Raw genomic sequence first — 19,745 nt, 5'->3', positions numbered from 1 at the left:
TTCAGTAAATCTCTTTATTTTTGGACTAAATTGTAGAAAATATGGTTAGAAGAATTCAACATCTGCTTGTGAATAGAAGATAAAGAGCTGGCAGTATAAAGACACAATGCATGGCTATTGCACTCTTTTTTGGACAATAGCTGCATAAGTTTGATCATCGTGACATGATATAATGCAATAACTTGGTTCTGCTATTAAATAAGACACATCGGTGCTATATAATAAAAACATCGGAGTGTCAAACTCCTGCTGGAAACCTCGTGAACACAAGAGCCAGAGAATAATAGACTACACGTCTACGTTGGCAGGAGGTATTAGAAATAACTTCGCAATATATAGACAAAATATATACAAAAAGGATGTGTACAAAACATGTATAAATCTCTTACATACAAAAATATCTTAATATATTCCCAAAAAAAGCGTCTGATATAGAATTTAATAGAATAAATCCGCAACCTGGAAGCATTTGAACTGAATTCAGCTTCGGAGAGGTTTACCAAAACGGGTCGGTGTGATTGGTTTAGCATAGATGAGGAGCGGCGTTTTAAATAATGTTTTGTTTTCTGGACAGCATGAATTCACGTTAGGGTCTTTTTTGTTTTATTTTGGGGTTTTCCCACTTTGTCTCCTTTTAATCCTGAGTCTTTAATCAGTCTTTAGGATTAAAACAGCGCGCCTTGTTCTCCGGGACCATCCCAAGCGCCGGACAACAAAACTCAGACGAGTTGATCCAGAATTCTGTGAAAAAAAACAAACAAACAATTAGATCAAACTTCAACAAAAGTTTCTAAAAGTTGTAGAAAATAACTGCGTCGTCTTACCTTGGAGATGCTCAGAACCAGTTGGTGAAGTCCAGCAGCTCCTGCTCCTCCGGACTCAGCGGGTCGTAGGAGCCTTCATCCGACGAGTAGGAGGACACGGGTGACCCGGCCTTGGAGTTCATGTCCGCGGAGTAACCCTGCGACATGCCGGGCGACAGCACGCCGGCCTGGAAGGCGGCGCTCACCGCGTCATGCTCGTCCAGCAGCTGCTGCAGGGCGCGGATGTACTCCACCGCGGAGCGCAGCGTCTCCACTTTGCTCATCTTCTTGTTAGCGGCGCCGTTGGGGACGTGCTCACGTAGCGTAGCGAAGCCGTTGTTCACCAGCTTCACCCGATTGCGCTCGCGCTCGTTCCTGCGGGCCACCGCGTGCGGCTGCTGCTGCGGGAGCGTGTAGCCGAAGCCCGCGAAGTTCAGCCGCCGCTTGCAGCGCAGCAGCTCCGGCGAGGAGGAGCGCTGCCGCTTCGGCTGCTTGGACTTCCCGCTGCACTGACTGCTACTGCTGCAGCTGCTGCTGGGGCTCAGCTGGATGCTCTGCGCCGAAAAGTAACACGCGGCGGGAACCAGCTGCTGCTGGCTGACGTTAATTTCCATTTTGGCTGTAATGTCCATCTCCGGAAAGTAACTTTTAAGTCTCGAGGCGGTGCGTCCCGCTCGTGCCGTTCACGTGTTTCGACCGCACTTGTTCCGGTGGGGGCAGTCCGCCTCTCAGCGCTGAAATGTGTCCTGGAAGACAGACTCCACTGCTTTTCAATGCGCTTGGATGTGAGCTGGCCACGCCCACTGGTCGCGTGGATACACCTTGGGCTCCTGCGCCGGGTACCGGTGCTCGCGCGCGTCAGACGCGTGCCACTTGAAGCGCTAAACAAACAGAGCGGAGAGGAGGTAAGCGGAAGGAAACCTCTTTACAATAACAACAGTTTGTCCTGAATGTGAGACTTCTGTCGGTTTCTCAACAAGCTTGTAATGTTACAAACATTTGGAAGAAAGTAAAAAACTAACAAAAACTGAAATTAAGATATTTCTGTTAAATAAATTAAAACGGTAATTAATTAGAACTATAGTGTGTTTATAAAACTGACTAAAACATGCTTAAATCAAAGGTTTAATGTCATTTGGTTTTGTGTTTATTATTGGCCTTTGAATGGATGTGAAATTGATTTTTTTTTTCCTAACAAAGCAGTTTACGTCAGTTGTCAACAAATTACGGCACTGTTGGCGACACTGGTCCGCAAAATGGCGACGGTAAAAGTTGGGATGAAACACCAGTCTGTTGGTTGTTTAACAATAATTGAATACAAGTTTTTTTAAAATATTATCTTTTGTTGAATGTATATCAATAGGAAGTTGTGTGAAAGACAAAAATACACAAGCAAAACAGGACGACTGCAGCCTTTTTAGAAGAAAAGGTCAGCAGAATGACTCACCAAGAACCGAGTGCAATTAAAAACTTTATAGGCCCGCATTTCTGTACCAAACAGTTATTCTTTTATTGATCTTGCTTTCAAGTCTAGAACCTAAATTTTGGTGTAAATCATCAAAATTAACAGAAATAAATGCATCAGTTGGATCACTTCATGTGTAATAGATCTATAAAGGGTGTGATTTTCAATTTTTCAATTGAATTAATTAAGATTTTCTATTTTATTATGATGCATCTGTTTAGCTCCGAAAGCAGGATGTGATAAACATCTTGTGATCAGCCAATTTACGTAATTATTTATTGGGTGAAAAACATTGAAACTATCTGAAAAGAGTCATCATGGATGGTTTAAAGGTTCTGCTTACATGCAAATATGAAAAACTTGCAGTTGATTCACTGGATTTTACATAGTGCATAAAAATAACAATATTGGCATTATTAAAATACTTTAACACAACTATCAAACAATTAAGATCTTAAAGGAATCCCGTCAGATTTGATCTTGATAATAGCGAAACAAATTGTAAAACAGAGTGACGTGTTATAGGTCAGTGTTTTTCAAAGTGGGGCCGCCAGAGGGCGCTGTGGGGACCTCAGGAAGTTGATGAGAAAACAAATCCCACATTTTTTAATCTTAAACTTTTTATCATATTTTTTGTTTTCTATTATTGAAATAATATATTTAAATGCTATTTCTGGTGCTCATTCTTTGATTGGCTGCCAGTAAAATGGCTGGACTTAATACTTTTTAAGTACTTATTTGTACTTTAAAATATTTACACTTTTAAGTGAAAATTCTCTTTTAAATTTGCTATGAATAAAATATCCGAGTAGTAAATTCAACTCAAACTTGATTAAGTTTTCAGGTTGTTCTTGGAGGAACTTTTAACTTCTCTAGCGCCCCCTGCTGGTGGCCTTGAACAGCAACGTATTTCGCTTATACTTCGGGCTGGCTTGGAAGATGAGCAAGAGGATTTGTTTATCAAACATACCTCACTTATATGAGCTATAAGTTAACTATATTGCTAGCTATTTAGCATTTACGCTAGCATTAGCATTTTTAGCTCGTTTAACCTTTTTAATGTTTTTTTTTTTTTGTCGTACAAAATGGAGCACGTTGCTATAGATACTAGTTTATCTGAGAGCAGCTGCTTCAGCACATCTTTTTATTTTCCCCGACGCGGCTCATTTGAGGCTCTATTGTGCGTCGAAGGCCAAATTTTCCACTGTGATTGGGGCGCATCATGATCGGTTGCACAAGCGGAACGCCGAGGCGCAAATCTGCGGGGAGGCGCAGAGAATCCAGAGCTTTGTGGCTGATTGGACACACCCGATGCTGTTGCAGTGCAGGCTGATTATTGTGGCTCTGAGATGCGGAGAAACCGGATAAAAACGCGCGCAAATTCAGTTATATGCTACTACTTCTACTTCTTGTTGTAAAATTGCGTTCATTTTCTGCTGGCAGTGGCATTCAGGATCAATTGAGCGACCCCCACTCCTGTGCGCCCCACCTATATACTTTCTTTTCTTCCCTCCTCCTCTTCCTCCCCTTTTGGCGCAGCAAGAGAGTTTAGAAAAAGAGGCGTGGGTTCTATTCAGCGTTCCCTTCCCCATCTCCATGCTTTCTGAAACCTATCCATGCCCCTTGTCTGCCTGCTTCCAGGGTCCAATTAGCGCTTTGTGCGGACTTTGCAGGTCTTCCAGAGGCTGGGAGGGCGCGCTTCACTTGGAGGGGCTTTCCAGTCAAAGCTGAGTGTAATAATTATTATGACATCTGGGCGCCCGGGTTCCTATTTCACCACTTTCCGTGATTTTACGCTTTTGTGTGAGGCGTTCACCGTCCGGGAGGATAATAAAAACAAAACAGAAAAATAATATAAGCACCAAAACTAATGTGTGAGGGATGAAGGGATTACCCTCCCATTTGTTTCTCATCAAAAACATTTTTTTAACCCTTAAGGAAACCTGACGAGCCAGTATGTATTATATTTTACAATAATGACCTAATTATGAGCTCGACTCATTTTCACTGATTTATTCGTGGTTTTGTATATATAAAATTAAAATACAAATACAAGTTGACCGTTTAGATAATTTCTGCTCGAAAACTTGTTTTCTCCTGTCCAGGTTAAGTTGTAATGAAACATCGCCCTCTAGCGGACATCGGTATTTGCACTCAGGAATTTACATACACGAGTCATTATGGATTTTTAAAGATGCCAATGAACATTTTATTCTCTTCGATAGGGTTTGGGTTGCCATGCAGAACCTAAATATGACGTAGGGACTAGATAGACAGATGGATGGATAGATAGAGTAAAAATAAAAAAGACCAAAATAAAATAGTAAAGTGTATTGCGTTTCAGTGCGTTTGCGTCCTGTGACCACTAGATGTCATCATTTCAACTTAATAAATATTTAGATGTTGATTTATCTGTTTGGACGGTGTACCGTAAAGCGTATTAAAATATGTTTTTAAAATAAAACGCTCTGATATTTTTCTAATTAATTTTATCCCCAGTTATGTAAAAACATATAAATAAATAAGGGAAAATGTTTTGTTTTTCTGAGAACATTTTTCATTTTTGAATAGTTTCTGAGCACCAGTCAGTCCTCGAATATGATTTTGTCTTTTTCGAGCTTCCGTTGGTTGTAGGTCACGTGGTTTTGTTTACCAGGAAGCAGAGCGACCGTTAGACTAGTTAGCTCCCGATTTAGCCCAAGAATAAGTTAAGTTTTCCACATGTTAGCTTAGCGGATTTTAATCCAGTAGCGATGCGGTCGTTAAACTTTGTGCACCGGGTCAGTTTGGACTTCACAGGAACTATGTTTCCTCACGCCATCTGTTTGGGAGACGCAGACAACGACTCGGTAACAAACCTCTCTATATTTCACCCGTGTGATGGTTGACCCAGTATTCCTAATATTAGACGTCAAACGGAAGATAATTTCTTTTTCTACTACTACTACTATCATTATTATTATCATTATTATTATTATCATCGTTCTATGTATGTTTTACAGCTTATAAATAACACCCATAAATAAAGTTCACCTTAGTGCAGTATGTGGGGTGGACGATTCATTAGTTTAAAAATAATTCAAATATTTTAGTGTATCATATTTTAATTTGAATCTTTCTTGTGAATTTTATATTAGATTTACATCTGAAATCAAATATATGATTTTTAGACGACTGTATTTGGACGTAAACAATGGTAAATGAGCTATTTTGTTAATTAAAAATTGTGAAACATTCTTATTTTAATTTTGAGGTATTGGAATGACGGCGTATTAAGGCAATTGTAGCTGGACACAAAAAGAGGAATACATTTACATTAAAAAAATCAGAAATTTTCTAGAAAAAAAAACGCTTTAAAATTTCTGAGTTTGAAAAAGTCCATGTTTGCTAGAAAAAAATCTGAAATTTTGAGATTAACCTCAGCATTTTTTCTAGAAAAAACAGAAATTTATGAGTGTCAAACGTCAAAAAGTTTTGACTTGCTCTCAGAAATGTATGAGTTTTTTTGTCACAAATCTACTCTTCTTTTTTTCTTAATCTACAATGGCCCTAATATGTCATCATATATTTGTTTAATATTGAATATATTTAGTACCAGGCATATTTATTAGCCTACATGCACAAAATCAGATAATTAAATGTAACTTATTTACATTTCTATCAAGATTTCTCAACTCAAGTAAATATTACAGCCTAAGTTATAAATAAATGAATTAAAGCTTTGTGTTTGTGACTCTGCAGCTGAATGAACTAATTGTTGGAGACACAAGTGGAAAGCTGCTCGTTTACAAGAATGACGAATCCAAGCCCTGGGTCACAAGAACCTGTGTGGGAATGGTTGGTATGGAACAAGAAAACCACAAAACAAAATGTGACTTCTGTCCCGTTTTCACGTATTTTCTTTTCCAGCTGACCTGCGTCGCAGTCGGAGACGTCCGCAACAAGGGAAAGGTGAGCAGATTGAAGTCAGAAGCAGCTGGATCCAGAACGATCCACTCAGCTTCCTGGATGTTTTCCAGAATCTCGTTGTCGCTGTGGGAGCAGAAGGATGGTTCCACCTCTTCGACCTGACGGCGGCCAGCGCCAGCAAATCCGACTCCTCCAGCCAGCATGAGTTTGTTTGTTCAGACGACCAGAGACCCTTCTTCACCCAACACATCCCAGCCAACACCAAAGTCATCCTCATCAGTGATATCGGTACGACCTTTGCTTCCATTTACCTGCTCAGCACAAAGCGTATTCTCTGCAAACTGCGGTGATCTCCATGTGTGCAGACGGAGATGGGCGCTGTGAGCTGGTGGTGGGATACACAGATCGGGTGGTCCGAGCTTTCCGCTGGGAGGAACCGTCCGACAGTTCGGACGGGGGATCCGGTCAGCTGGTTCTCCTGAAGAAGTGGCTACTGGAGGGACAGGTCTCAAGCTTTTAAATATTATTTATGGTGCAGAAGTATCCATAGTTACAAAATTTAGTCAGGCAGTTCTCGTCCATGAAGGTTGCAAACCTCAAATCAGGAAAAGTTAGCATTTAAATTCATGAAATATCAAATGCAGGTCTACTCAATATGCTTTTTGAGTCCTCAGGTTTAAAGGTGCAGTATGAAACTTGTGTAAAAATATGTTTTTTTGCATATTTGTTGAAATTGCCACCATGTTGTGATAGTATGCTATGAGACAGACAATCTGTGAAAAGGTAAAGGATGGAAGAACATTTCAACAGCTAAAATTAAGTATTGTTTTGGTTTTTATTCATACTATTTGCTTTGAGTATCTTTGCTAATTTTATAATTGTATAATTATTTTTACTAAACTTAATTTTATTTTCTATTTTATCATTTATCTACCTGTGATGTTTGTTTGTTGTGAGGCACTTTGGTCAGCTGAGGCTGCTGTAAATATGCTATATCAATAAACTTTGATTTGTCTTGAAAAAATTAATCAGAGTCAGGAGGCGGGTTTTAGCGCTGACAATCACAATCTCATGTGGCGCCACTCATCTGTCCCTCCCCTTCCACTTTCCTCTCTTAGGAACCATTTTTTCTTTTTTTTTGCTTGTAAACTTTTCACCCAGCTTTGTGGTTTCTGTTGTTGAATAAGTTTTAACGTGTTCTGATGTTCGCTCTGCAGGTGGACAGCCTGTCTGTCAACCCGGGTCCCGAGGGTTTGCCGGAGCTCATGGTGTCCCAGCCGGGCTGCGGTTACGCCATCCTGCTCTGCACCTGGACCCAGCAGGACTCCACCGAGTCTGAGGACGACGCCCCTGCCACGCCGGGCAGGTAAACCCCGTCAGAGCCAGAACACGAGCTCGGCTGCTGGACGATCAGCTGCGTGTCTGTTCACAGTGACGGGCCGTCCAGAGATGTAGTTCTCCACCTGACCAGCGGGCGGATTCACAACAAGAACGTTTCTACTCACCTCGTTGGCAGCATAAGCAAAGGTCATTAATTTATTTGACAACCCACTAGTTTTAGTACTTTTTATCTTTGAATCCAGATTACAACAAATTATTTAAACTTTTTGAAAATTATTTTCTAACTTTGTCATTGCTGGATCATGTCTTAGTCAAAGTGCACCTCTTCCTTTGAGTTCAGCTTGTAAATAATTAACTTATAAAAATGGGAAATCATGTCATATTTGTAAAAAAATAAATATTTAGAAATGCTGATAACAATCAACCTATTTGTTTCTGCTTTGTATTTTGTTTTGTTTCCTACAAAAAACATAAGAAAAAACTCTAAATATTGATTTAATTTGTTTTAAATTATGTTGTTTTTTATTTTCCAGGTTCAAAAGAGGAATCCTCAAAACGTGGCCTGTTTGCACTTTGTACTTTAGATGGTGAGAGGGATTTTTGTCTCTTTTTATCCTTATTTTTGACAAAACCAGCTTCTTTTTAGAAGATAGAGCACCAATAAAGCAATATAAGGTATTAAATACTCCATTAACTAATTAGTGTAGAGTCTATTGTACTTTAGATTCATCTAAAGTACAGTAGCAGGCCTCAGCACAGCTTGGTGAAATGCTGATGAGGGAATTCAAGTATTATGTTCACATGTATTTGAGCAAAGCTAATTAAAGGCACATTTTGCGTAATTTCTTGTCTTTAAAGAATGTTAAATCTTACTGTTTTTGTCCTCAGGAACCCTGAAGCTGATGGACAGCTCAGAGCAGCTCTTGTGGTCAGTTCAGGTCGATCATCAGCTCTTCGCTCTGCAGAAACTCGACGTCACTGTGAGTCTGTGCTTGGTCTAATTTCACCGGTTGTTTAAATAAATCTATTATGAGTTCTGTCATCAGTTGGAGGTTCTTTTCTCTGGGTGAAAATCTGTTTGTTTGGGTCTTTAATTGCAGGGAGACGGCAGAGAGGAGGTGGTGGCCTGCGCCTGGGACGGTCAGACCTACATTATTGACCACAACAGGACTGTGGTGCGCTTCCAGTTTGACGAGAACGTCAACGCCTTCTGTGCAGGTAACTCCGCAACTTCATAATTCAGATTAATTTTATTCAAATTCAATTCAAAAATACTTTAATCTCAAAGGGAAATTAAATAAGTTAATTTTTAAATTGAGATTTAAGAAAAAAATCCTGTAGTTACTTTTAGAAAAAGTTGTGGCTGCTCTGAATATAAAGAAATGAGAGACTGCTCTGTTTATACCGAGACGTTTGCTCAGTATTTTACAGCAATAAGTCAACAGCCAACTGTCAACAGTTTATATAAAACACCAGCACTCATCTTGGTTCTGGTCCAGAAAGAAGAAACAAACAGAAAAGAACCAGCTTGGGTTTATTCGCAAAAGGCTTCCATCTGTCCTCTCTAACCTCGTCTGGTTTAGATCCCGTTAATCTCTCAAATCAATAAAACTCTTCTGATCGGGGTGCAAAAATAAATATGATAAAGATGCTCTGCAGCTTCTGAGTTTTAGTAATCAGCTCCTAAATGATAAATCGGATGTGCTAATTTAGTTTTTCTCTGCCCTTTTTTTAAATAAAAGTTAAACAGAGAAGATTAACTCAAATATTTGGAAGCATTTGGATTTAAAAGTGATTAAAACAAGCTTTAAAATATGATTGGTTGCCCTCTGTTACATTTTGTAGATTATTCATAGGCCAGGTGTAGAGCTAAACCTTCACCACTAGATGGCACTGTTAATCCGTGAGAAATTTACTTAGATTTATTTTAGGTTCATTTCTTTGCTGAAATGGAGATAAGTCCTCCTCTACGCTTGACTCCTTCTGCTCCATGTTCATTTTGATCACCTGACACTGCTGCAAAGGTTTTCACAAGCTTGGCGTATTGTTTTAAGAACCTAACTCTGTTTTAAACGTATCCACTACTTCATCTCTGCCCTTTCTACTGTGCTCCTTGGTTTTCATGATGCTGTTTCACTAATGTTTTCTTATTGACCTGAACAGCTGGACTTGTACTAAATAACATAAGCGGACAGTGTTTAGTGAATAGCGTTATTCTAGTGTCCAAGCTTAACGGTGTTGCTAGCCGAGTTAGCCCATAGTGCGATTCTGAACTCTGTATTTTGAAATCGTTAATCTCTGAAAACATGCTACTTTTAGCATGTTGCTACCAGTAGCAAACGTTATTGTGTTACGCATACAATACGCACACAATAACTAATATGTTTATAATGGCTACTAACAGTATCATAGCTAACAGTAGCTAACGTCTCAGCACGTTACGTCACGCTCTTAAGACATCTGCCCGCTGCGCCATGAAGGACGTCCAAACAACCTTTAAAGCCTGTCAAAAAAACAGGCAGCCGGTCGCCTAAAATTGCTTCTATTTAGTTGATTTTACTCTAAAAATTGTCATAGGATGCTGCGCGGTCGGCTGTATGAACAGACAGGGATAGAAACCAAACTTGTCATTTTATTTTATAACTTTTAATGAGAAAAGATATGGCGGCGATGGATAGCAGCTGTCAGTCATTATTATTGACAGCCCTCGGTGTAACCGCGGATTTGCAGCGAAGGTAAGAAGATTAACGTTCATTTACTTTGTAAGTGTGTATAATTAGAAGTATTATATTATGAAGAAGGTATGCGTCTAACCGCCGTGTAGCCTAGCATGTATGGAAACAAACTAGTTAGCATCTCGTCTTTTGAACGTTTTTAATGCTGCTTCGTTTTAAGAAAAAACGGCGTTTATAACATGGTGATACAAATCGTGTGGTGTGAATTCAGTGAAAGTCGGAAATTTGATCAACACATCAGGAGGGAGGAAGGACGGGTCGGTTTCTAAGCTAGCAGCTAGCTGTTTCCAACTTTTGTAAATATCGCCGTCTATGACCCCCACCGGGTGTTCACAGACAAATTATCTTGACTCAAACAAGTAGGAAACATGAATAAACTGGCAAAAACAACTTTGTAAAACAATTTTAAATCACTCTGTCCATCATGGCGCCTCGAAAGTGACGTAGTGTAAGCATGGTCCGTATGAGGGATTGCTGCAAAGTCAATTACACAACACAGGTGACTTTCCACAGTCGCTAATTTAAGTTGAAAAATAAATTGAACTTGAAAGCATTTTAATATCTCGGAATATTTGTTAAGGAGTTTGTTCGTATGATTGCATTCAGTTGACTGGCTTTGTTTTCTTTACTAAGTGATTGAAATAAGTAGCATTGTTCTTAACCAGAGATTCAAAATGTGGAGCCTTTGTGGGGTTGAAAGTCTTTCACTAGTTGCTATACTGTACTGTAATTAGCTTAAATACTAACATTAGCTAATATGCTAATTTTAGCTTATTACAGAACTGTCTGTCTTTGATGCTAACAGTGAGCAAAAAATAAACATAAAATAATATATTCAAGTTTGCACATGAGGTATTATTAGTTTACTATTTCTGCTGAGCTAACTGCATTTTATATGCTATAATTAGCTAAAATGTTAACATTAGCTGTTATTATGCTTCTGCAAACTGTTTACTTTTGCCTTTTAGATGTTATGAACTACTTTGTTTTTGTTTATTACAGAAAATCCCTCCAAAACACTGAAGGTTGTGAATGTAACCTGACCCAGATGGTTGTTATTTTACAAAACTTTTAGGTTCAAAATGTGAATTTAAATCTGTGATTTCAGGTCAGTACACATGCAAGGAGGGTAAAAACAGCCCCTGTCTGGTATACGTCAGTTTCAACCAGAAAATCTACATCTACTGGAAGGTGGAGCTTGAGCGGATGGAGTCCACCAACCTGCTGCGAGTGCTTGAGGAGAAGCCTGAGTTTAAAAGCCAGCTGAAGGCTCTGGGAGTTGGTGAGTACAAAAACAACTCGGAGGTGGTCTCCAGGAAGCAAATTCAGCTCCGACCAGAACATCGTTCATTAAATTCAGCCAACATTGCCTCAGTTGGAGGCTTTATTTGAACAGGAGACAAACTGTGACTGTTTGCAGCCAACAAACATTCAGTCCTGAGCTGGCACTCAGACTCTGACCTGAATGGTAATGAGAACGGAGGAGAGGAAATCCTGGTTCTCTGCTAGGTTTACTGCCCACTTCTCACAGTTTCAGAAATGTGTTTATTTGCTTATGAGGAGAGTGACAAAGCAGGACTGGCACTTCTGCCTAATCTGTGAAATTCAAAGATCTGACCAGAACATTTTTAATCAAACCAGCTGCACTCACACAACCTTTAAGAAGTCAGTAGCAGATTATAAGTGTTTAATTAAAGTCTCAAACTCTGGCTTTAAGCCACGGGTTGTGACTCATCATACATGAGATTTATGTTTTTTATTTTTTTGTGAAGATTGGAAGAGAACAAATTCAAGTGAAGAGCAACATGACGATGAACACAAAAATAAATCATTTTAACAGGTCAATCAGTAGCTGTCAGGATACCTAATTGTTGTTGTTCTTGTTTTTGGTGCCTAATAATGGCAATATTAAACAGAACCGCATAAAAACCCGACTCCGTTCAGAGTTTCACTCTTCTTTTCTGGGTGGCGCACTCTGCCATCTTTGTTTCTGTTTGGCTGAGCAGCGCCCTCTGCTGGATGGCGGGCAAACTACAACACTAAAATAAAGCCTAAACGGACATTATTAGTTAATCGATATTGCATTTATATGTAATTTATACACTGAAGAATGCAGATTAAGCCTCTCATTTACATTTGATGATTAAATACATCTATAAACACAAGAAAACGTGAATAAACATAAAGAAAACCCAGAACGAAATCTAAATCAAGTTCAACAAAACGCCCCTCATTTTTTTAGCCATAGAATGGCGAAGGACTTCTCTCCAGTCAGGCAGTTTGATGTCAAAAATAAAGAAAACTGCATAAATTAGATTTGAATGTATTTGTTTGTATATGGGAAAGTCCTATTGTAAATTAGCTTAAGCGTTTATAGCCTAAGCTAATTGATAATGTTTGCCCTATGTGGACTTTTTGATGAATGTTAACGTTGTAGCTAATAGGAGAGACATTTTATAAGTTGCTGCAGGTTGTTGAAATATTGGGTGCAGATAATCGGTACTCAAAAACTTCCACTTTCCAGTCTGCTAATTCGCCATAATAAACTATCAGATCACAGTAACAACACTCCCCAATAGACTCTGTTTGTATTCAAGCCATCTATGACAAACTTTTAATATATCAGGATTGAAAGTATAAAAAATAAATAAAAAGTAAAAACAGATGATTGTTTTTCCCATTTTTCAGCATTAATTTGAAGCTAAGCTAACCAGATGCTGCTTCTGCTGCTGGCGTTTTATTTAACAGCTAATAAGAGTCTTTCATAAAACCCTCATATTGACTGACAGAAGGGGTCAGGAGGGAAATTTATCCCATCCAAATATGGACAAATCTGCAGCTTGTCCATCAACTCTGCAGCTTTTCCTCTCTTCTTGCTCCTCTGTATTAATCACAAACGCAGCGTTTGCCTTCAGTCAGCATTTGGTTAATTATTATTCTGAATCCTCCACGGTTGTTTATTTCCTGTTAATTTCTTTTGTTAATTATCCGTCATGGTGAAACATTAGTCTCGCTGCTGTCGCAGTGATTTTCACTCAGTAAGATTCAATTTAAATTACAAATTACATCGTTTTTTTTACACATCATGTCAAAGTTGAGACTAACTTTTCCAGGAACAGAAGAAAAATGGTGACAGATTTTATTTAAAGAAGAGAAGTAGTCTATATTTGGGATTTTTTTAAAATGATCATATACCAAATGGCTGCCATAAGGATTAAAAATGTGAAGAATAAACTAGAAGTCTGACAGAAACGTCACGCAGCGACCCTCAGCCTCTCCCCTACTGTCCTTTTTATTTTAATACGTGCCCTCAGGCCAAACGTTGATTATTAAGAGCCTTTTGGATTTCTGTCGCAACTGGAAAAGGTTTCTAAATAAAGCCAGCTGCTCCTGCGTTTTTAATTTGTGATGAAGGACTTCAGTCTGCTTGTTTCAACTTGAGCGAATAACTTGGCTCATTCCTGAAGAGTTGTGATGTGAGAAGGTAAGCAGGCTTTTTTTTTCTCTCACCTGACATCAACAACAGGGAAGTTTTCTGTAAAGTTTGTCTGTGAATCAACAGAAGTGAGACAGATGTTGATAATTATCACTCAGGTTAAACTAAACCTCCTTTTTCACCAGGTATACAACTATTACAAAACAGGACAGAACAAAATAAATTTCAATTGCTTGATTTGAGCAGTTTAAAGATGGCAGATATTCATTTGATTTTTAAAAAATCCAATAAATCATACAGACATGCTTAAGGATATCATGAATAATTAACAATTTACAGTGGATAAGCTGGTTATGAAGACAGTTGATGTCAGCAGCATCTATTTTATTGCTATACCAGCTCACATTTGCATGTTTATGGTACAAAATCTGGACTTGTCCTCATTTAAGAAGCCTGATAAATTAAATATAAATCAATAATGAGGGTGTGTAAATATGTAAAGAGTATGTAAGATGACGTTTCTTGATGTCTGGAAAATGAGACAAGTGTTTTATTGTTTACTTACCATCCAGAAACCACTTGCTGCATTCTTTTTGGTTGTGCAGAAGGCTCCACTTCTGCTTTTCAGAGCTGTACAGTTGTATAATTGCGCAGCCGTTTTCAAGTACTAGAGACAAGAGAACCTAAAATCTCATTATCTAAGAATTATTTTGTGCGAAAAAGTCTAATTAACTTGTTTTGTGTAGCCCACAGATCTAACTTAGCCTGCTCAAATTAGCATAAATCACCTTTAACATGCATTAATGAACACAATGGAAACCATCATGGCATTACAGCAGAAGGTCAGAGGTTTAGGATAGAAAAGGAAACTTTATAACAACGCTTATTGTTACTTTTTCATACATATTGCTACACAATTTGACTTAAAAATAACTTCCAGGGTGAATAAGTATAAAATGTTTCATTAAACAATGGAATGTTTCTACATATCATTGTTTAAAAGTTAGATAAATTACTCTTTGTCTATCATTTTCTCCATTCTTTCATCATCCATCCATCACTGCTGCACAATAATCATATCTGAAATGAAATATAAAAAAAAACTTTTTGACCTGCTGGTATACGCTGTACATTTAGTTTCATTTTATTTATTCATAAATGTAATTCTGTCTTGTTTCTTTTTGCTCCACTGCATCCGGGAGGACGCCTTCAAAAGTCTTTGAACTTAATTGAATTCCCGTCTCGTGTAACCATCCTTTGTTTGTGTTCATATTAATGTGTGATCAGTTCTTCCTTTTTTGCTCGTTAAAGGTCACAGTGCTGTCAGTGATCAGACCTCTGCTGTCAACGCCCAAACCTAAACCTCATTGTAAAAGAAATGGATGAAATCACATGCAATATTCTTAGTGCTAAGCAATGCTGTGAGGTTACATTAAGATTGGATTTAGAGCTGAACTTCATCAAGGCTTTAACATGACCAAAGCAGCTTATGTTTGAAGGATGTTTTAGATTTAGGCAGATGGAGAATAAGACCTTTGGAGGAACAAATCGTTCTCTGTGATGATTTATTTACAACAAATATCCATATTTAAGAGATAAGGATGTTCAAAGTCCCATCTATCTTATCTAATTAGTTTTAGTGCTTCCATATTTTTTGCTTAATTTGAATACCAGAAAAAGATCATCTGAGTTAAATACAAATTTTAAATGTCAGTTTTTATTATTAGAAGGAAAAGGCCCTGTGTAGAACTACAAATTTTCTCTGCAATAAATCAAGAATTATCTGTGATTGACCTTATTAAATAGGTCCAGTTTCACTAACAGAAATAAATTATCTACATAAGACCTGTCTGACAACATGAAGTAGGCATTAAAGCTGCAGTATGCAACTTTTAAAAACTTTATTTTTTTTTTTACATATTTAGTAAAACTGTCACTATGTCAAAAAAATTTTACATGCAGATCATCTGTGAAGATATCTTCTGCCTCATTCCTACAGTCATCTGCACAGCGCCCGGTCAGAAACAACCAATCAGAGCCAAGGGGAGGGTCTTGGTACTGTCCATCACATGTTAGCTTCAGTTATTCACTTCTTTGTGTTTTTCTATCATAAAGAACACATAAAGTTTAACAGTTGTGGTTGGAAGATGAGAAAATGTGGAAGAGTTAATAGGATATGGATACTTTTTCTCTGTCTGGTGTCATCAGTAATTGTCTCATTGTTCTTTTTGTCTCCACAGATGCTGAAGATCCGGCTGCAGTGAGAGATCTGGTGGCGAATGTTCTGTACCAGGACACACAGACGTAGTGCAGCGACAGATTTCCACCACACAGCCTCCTTCTCTGTCTTCTACAACGGCGTATAAAGGCCACAGTGGACAGGAAAAAAGGAGTGAATTTCTGCCCAAAAACAAAACAAAAAAAATTTGATTAATCTGAAAAATTTGCAAGTTGTTTTTCTTGGAAATGTCTGCAATTAATCTTAACATTTTTGGATGAAAATTTACTTATTTTAATATATATATAAAAAAAAGTTTCACAGTATCAAAAATTGAACATTTGCTTGAGAAAAACTCAAATTTTGAGATTAATCTCAAAATTTCTTTAGGAAAAATCTTGGAAATTTCTGAGTTTCAAAAGTTTTTTCCTTGAAAATTTCTGTTAGACTTTTGAAACTCAAAAATGTTCTTGTTCTTTCTAGAAAATGCCTAAGATTAATCTCAATATTTGAGTTTTTCTAGAAATTCTTCAACTTTTAAACCCAAAAATTTCCTTGTTCTTTTTTTAAATTTTCTCAGATAAATCTTAAAATTTCAACAAAAAAAATTCTAGTTAATTTTCAACTCCTCAAACTTTTTTCTCTTTTTTTTGCTTTTTCTTGAAAATTTCTGAGATTAATCTATTTCTGAGTTTTTTGGCAGAAAATTACTCCTTTTTTTCTATCTCCAATAGCATCAACATGTATTTCAGGCATCTCTTCCTAATGTGAATACTCTGTAATAAAGACCGTCCCCCAGCTGCTGTTATTCCTGTGCTACCTGTCATTGGTATTCTGTCTGCTCAGGTTAGCTCCTAACAAAACGAGGGGAGGATGAAAGCGCGAGGCGTTGCAGGGGAAACGCTTCGCTGTTTCCCCAGTCGAGATCAACATCGCCTCTGTGTTGCTGTCTAATAACCTCTGACAAGCCGCTGAAAAAGAAATCCCCTCTTCCTTTATCTAGTGAGTTCTCTTAAATTTATAAAGCCCTACTGATGTTACATAACAGAGTTTGTTACATAATGAAACAGGCAGGAAGACGGCAGCGTTGTCTCAGCGGCGAGCAGCAATCTCCTCGGAGGGTGTGACGATTGGAAAGGCTGGGGGAATCACCCACTGCTCCTCTGGGGAGGATCCAGTGACCGCCCATGTTTGGCTGCCTGTGTCTTATGAAAAATAAATGAGATGTGTTTGTGTTTGACTGGGGGAAGCTCAGGTGTCCTGGGAGGCCGCTGCCTCTCATCTGCCCTTTAGAGACTCGCTCAGTTCAACACCAAGAGTTTCCCTGATTAGCTCAGTTGTTCTGCAGTCTTTGCTTTGTATGAAGTCGCTGCAAACTGCTGTAGTTTCTTAGTCACATTTGATTTTTGGACATCCTGGATGATGCAGTCTTTCTTTCTTTCCTGCGTAAAAAATTAATCTACAGACACACAATCTTGTGCAACTTGTAATTGAATTTCACGAAAATGCATGCGTAAATTTTCATTTCCACAATTTCTCATTATCTTCAGATAACAGTTTTCTTGAAATAATTGCTTATTATTCCATATCTTTAAACGGGTTGCTGTATTTGGATTAATTTATTGTTGAAGTTTTAGTTGGACATTCATAATTGTTCATCTATTTAATAATAATGAAACTTGTTTTGTATTATTAGTGGCTTCATTTTTGCTTTATCCTGTTGGATTGTTTAATATTTCCAAATAATCACTATTTTTGTCACTATGACAATTCAATTCTTGCAGCAGAGAAATATTTTATCAGACAAATTTATCATTAGTTGGGTAATTTGTGCAGTTAAAATGAAGAACAAGTGGGTTGCTTTTTTATTTCTTGAAGCTTTAAGATAACAGAAAATGTTTGCATCCCTGAAAGGAAATGCATCCTAACAAAATGATTGACCCCTATTATAGATAAGTGGATTTTATAACCATAACCTTTCCAGTTATATCAGAACACATCTTTGTTCGGCTGCAGCTTGTCCTTATAAGTGCTGAGCGTTTCAATTCTGTGAGCTCATTGAGGCTCATTTATGACCTTTAATGGTCAAGCAGAACCAGGCTGCTGTTTTTAATATGTAAACTGTCCGATGTACATGGCTTCCTGAGCATGATCTCCCAGAGAAAATGTCAGCTTAGTATGCAGAAACCTCTGTGACTTTGACCTTTGCTCCAGGATTTTCCCCAGACATAAATTTTGTACATGAAACATGTCTCAAACATCTGACCCTGTGACCTGGCTGCACCAGGCCGCTGGCCTTGTCGTTATAACTGACCTCTTGGGTGCATGACTGCGAAGCAGTTTTACCCAGATTATTCTTAACAAAATAGCAGTTTTGTCTTTTTAATGGCAAAATATGGAAGTTTGACTAAAAATATCTGTACAGCGTCTGGTTTATGTACTTCTTTGTGTAAGGTTACATTTTTATGGCAGTATTTTTTATTTTTTTTAATTTCCTGAATAAAGACAGATGATTTGAAAAGATAAGATTCAGCTGCTTTATGAGTTTTATTTTAGCTTCTGCAGAGATTCTTACCATCTTTCTTGGACGCCATGTTGTTTTTCATCGTCTGGCTTAAAAAATGTTTTAAAAGCTAGCTTTAAAAGGGTTACGTGTTTGTCTCAGCCACAGACCCGTTATTTCAAAAGCCTAGTAAATTTGTGCTTCACTTTAGGGCATATTTTATGAATCTGTGCTTGTTTTATTGTTGTTTTAATGTTTTTCAGTAAATTGTCTCAAGATAATCAGGAAAGATTTGAAATTAGCTTCTCTGCTAGCCGCTACAAGATTAGCTTCACTGCTAGCAGCTATTAGCTTCAGTTTGTTCTAGTCTGTACTGGTTTCCTCTGTGCTTCAGAAACGGTTTAAAAGTGTCTATAGTACTTTAATAAAACAATAATAATTAACTTTTTCACATTCTGTAACGTTGCATTTATGTGGTAGACTCTCACTAAATAGTTGTGAAGTGGAAAAAAAATTTTACAAGTTTTTTCCGTCACCACAAAAACCCTAATCTGATCAATAACATAAAAGACTGAAGTTCAAATTGTGAGTCATTCCCAATGTGTTACTGAACCACACAGGTACTCGCTGTGTTTTAATCTCCTCAGCAGATGGAGGAAATAAATAAATAAGAAGGTGAGTGAAGGTATTGACAAGAAATGAAGGGCAAATAGATATTTGAAGCTTTGTGTGGCAGCAGGCAGAGTAAAATTCACCCATGACAGACTTGTTGGTGTGGGAGTGAGCAGCCTGTGATCAGGATTTTCAGGAAGGAGCGAGACGTGAGCTTTGTGACGGAGTTAAAGTCCTTCTGCCCACACTGACCTGTAAGGATCCTTTAGTCACGACGAGTGTTTTACAAGGGGCATTAAAATTAAATTTTACCAAGTATTTCTGTTTCAGTTTTGCTTGAAATGAGACAAAACTAACTTGCAAGTCACTTTTCATTAAGATATAGAAGCTTGCTTCATAACTTAATATAGATTTTTTTTTTAAAGTTACACTGGCAGATTATTTCACTTCTAAACATTTTTTCTGTTATAAATGAAATAATGTGCTACTTCTCAGTTCAAAAAATATGAGAACAGTTAATTTATGATTAGGTTAGCTTTTCAGTTAATGCAATAATGTTTTATTTGCAGTTATTTTTGTTATTGAAATTTGTTTAGTAGTTAAATATTGAAGCTCTTAAGCATAAAGATTAGTCAGTAAATGCAGCACTTGCTCCTTTTCTGCTTTACAGTTTGTGGTTTTGACATGTTGAGTTGTAGCTGCTGCAGAGACAAAGGCGGCTGT

The 19,745-nt window shown here is 37.8% G+C and overlaps 2 protein-coding genes across 4 annotated transcripts; one reads left to right on the top strand and one right to left on the bottom strand.

Annotated features, from left to right (window-relative positions):
- On the bottom strand, positions 1 to 1,544 carry ascl1a (achaete-scute family bHLH transcription factor 1a). The gene is made up of 2 exons (XM_014999789.2): positions 825 to 1,544; positions 1 to 741 (listed from the first exon to the last, which is right to left on the bottom strand). Exon 1 carries the CDS (start codon positions 1,433 to 1,435, stop codon positions 836 to 838), a length of 600 nt encoding a protein of 199 aa, XP_014855275.2. The 5' UTR covers positions 1,436 to 1,544; the 3' UTR covers positions 1 to 741; positions 825 to 835.
- Positions 1,545 to 4,906: 3,362 nt separating this feature from the next.
- itfg2 (integrin alpha FG-GAP repeat containing 2) lies at positions 4,907 to 18,433 on the top strand. Of its 3 annotated transcripts, none has more exons than XR_015762127.1 (12): positions 4,907 to 5,117; positions 6,010 to 6,105; positions 6,178 to 6,219; positions 6,288 to 6,465; positions 6,543 to 6,682; positions 7,395 to 7,543; positions 7,610 to 7,704; positions 8,052 to 8,105; positions 8,407 to 8,498; positions 8,619 to 8,736; positions 11,445 to 11,535; positions 15,930 to 15,945. XR_015762127.1 is itself a non-coding variant. In XM_014999790.2 (12 exons), the coding sequence occupies exons 1-12, from the start codon at positions 5,022 to 5,024 to the stop codon at positions 15,995 to 15,997; spliced, it is 1,302 nt and encodes a 433-aa protein (XP_014855276.1). In that variant the 5' UTR covers positions 4,907 to 5,021; the 3' UTR covers positions 15,998 to 18,433. The 3 variants fall into 3 exon arrangements, 2 of the variants coding, with proteins under 2 accessions (XP_014855276.1, XP_087859362.1); XM_014999790.2 differs by having other exon boundaries at positions 11,362 to 11,535; positions 15,930 to 18,433; XM_088003236.1 differs by lacking the exons at positions 11,445 to 11,535; positions 15,930 to 15,945 and adding an exon at positions 11,256 to 11,311.
- The last annotated feature ends 1,312 nt before the right edge of the window (positions 18,434 to 19,745 follow it).

This window comes from Poecilia mexicana, unplaced genomic scaffold (genome assembly GCF_051168715.1).
Source record: "Poecilia mexicana isolate PSO_F unplaced genomic scaffold, ASM5116871v1 scaffold_23, whole genome shotgun sequence".
NCBI lineage: Eukaryota > Metazoa > Chordata > Actinopteri > Cyprinodontiformes > Poeciliidae > Poecilia > Poecilia mexicana.
This window is presented reverse-complemented; position numbering and strand designations above follow the sequence as displayed.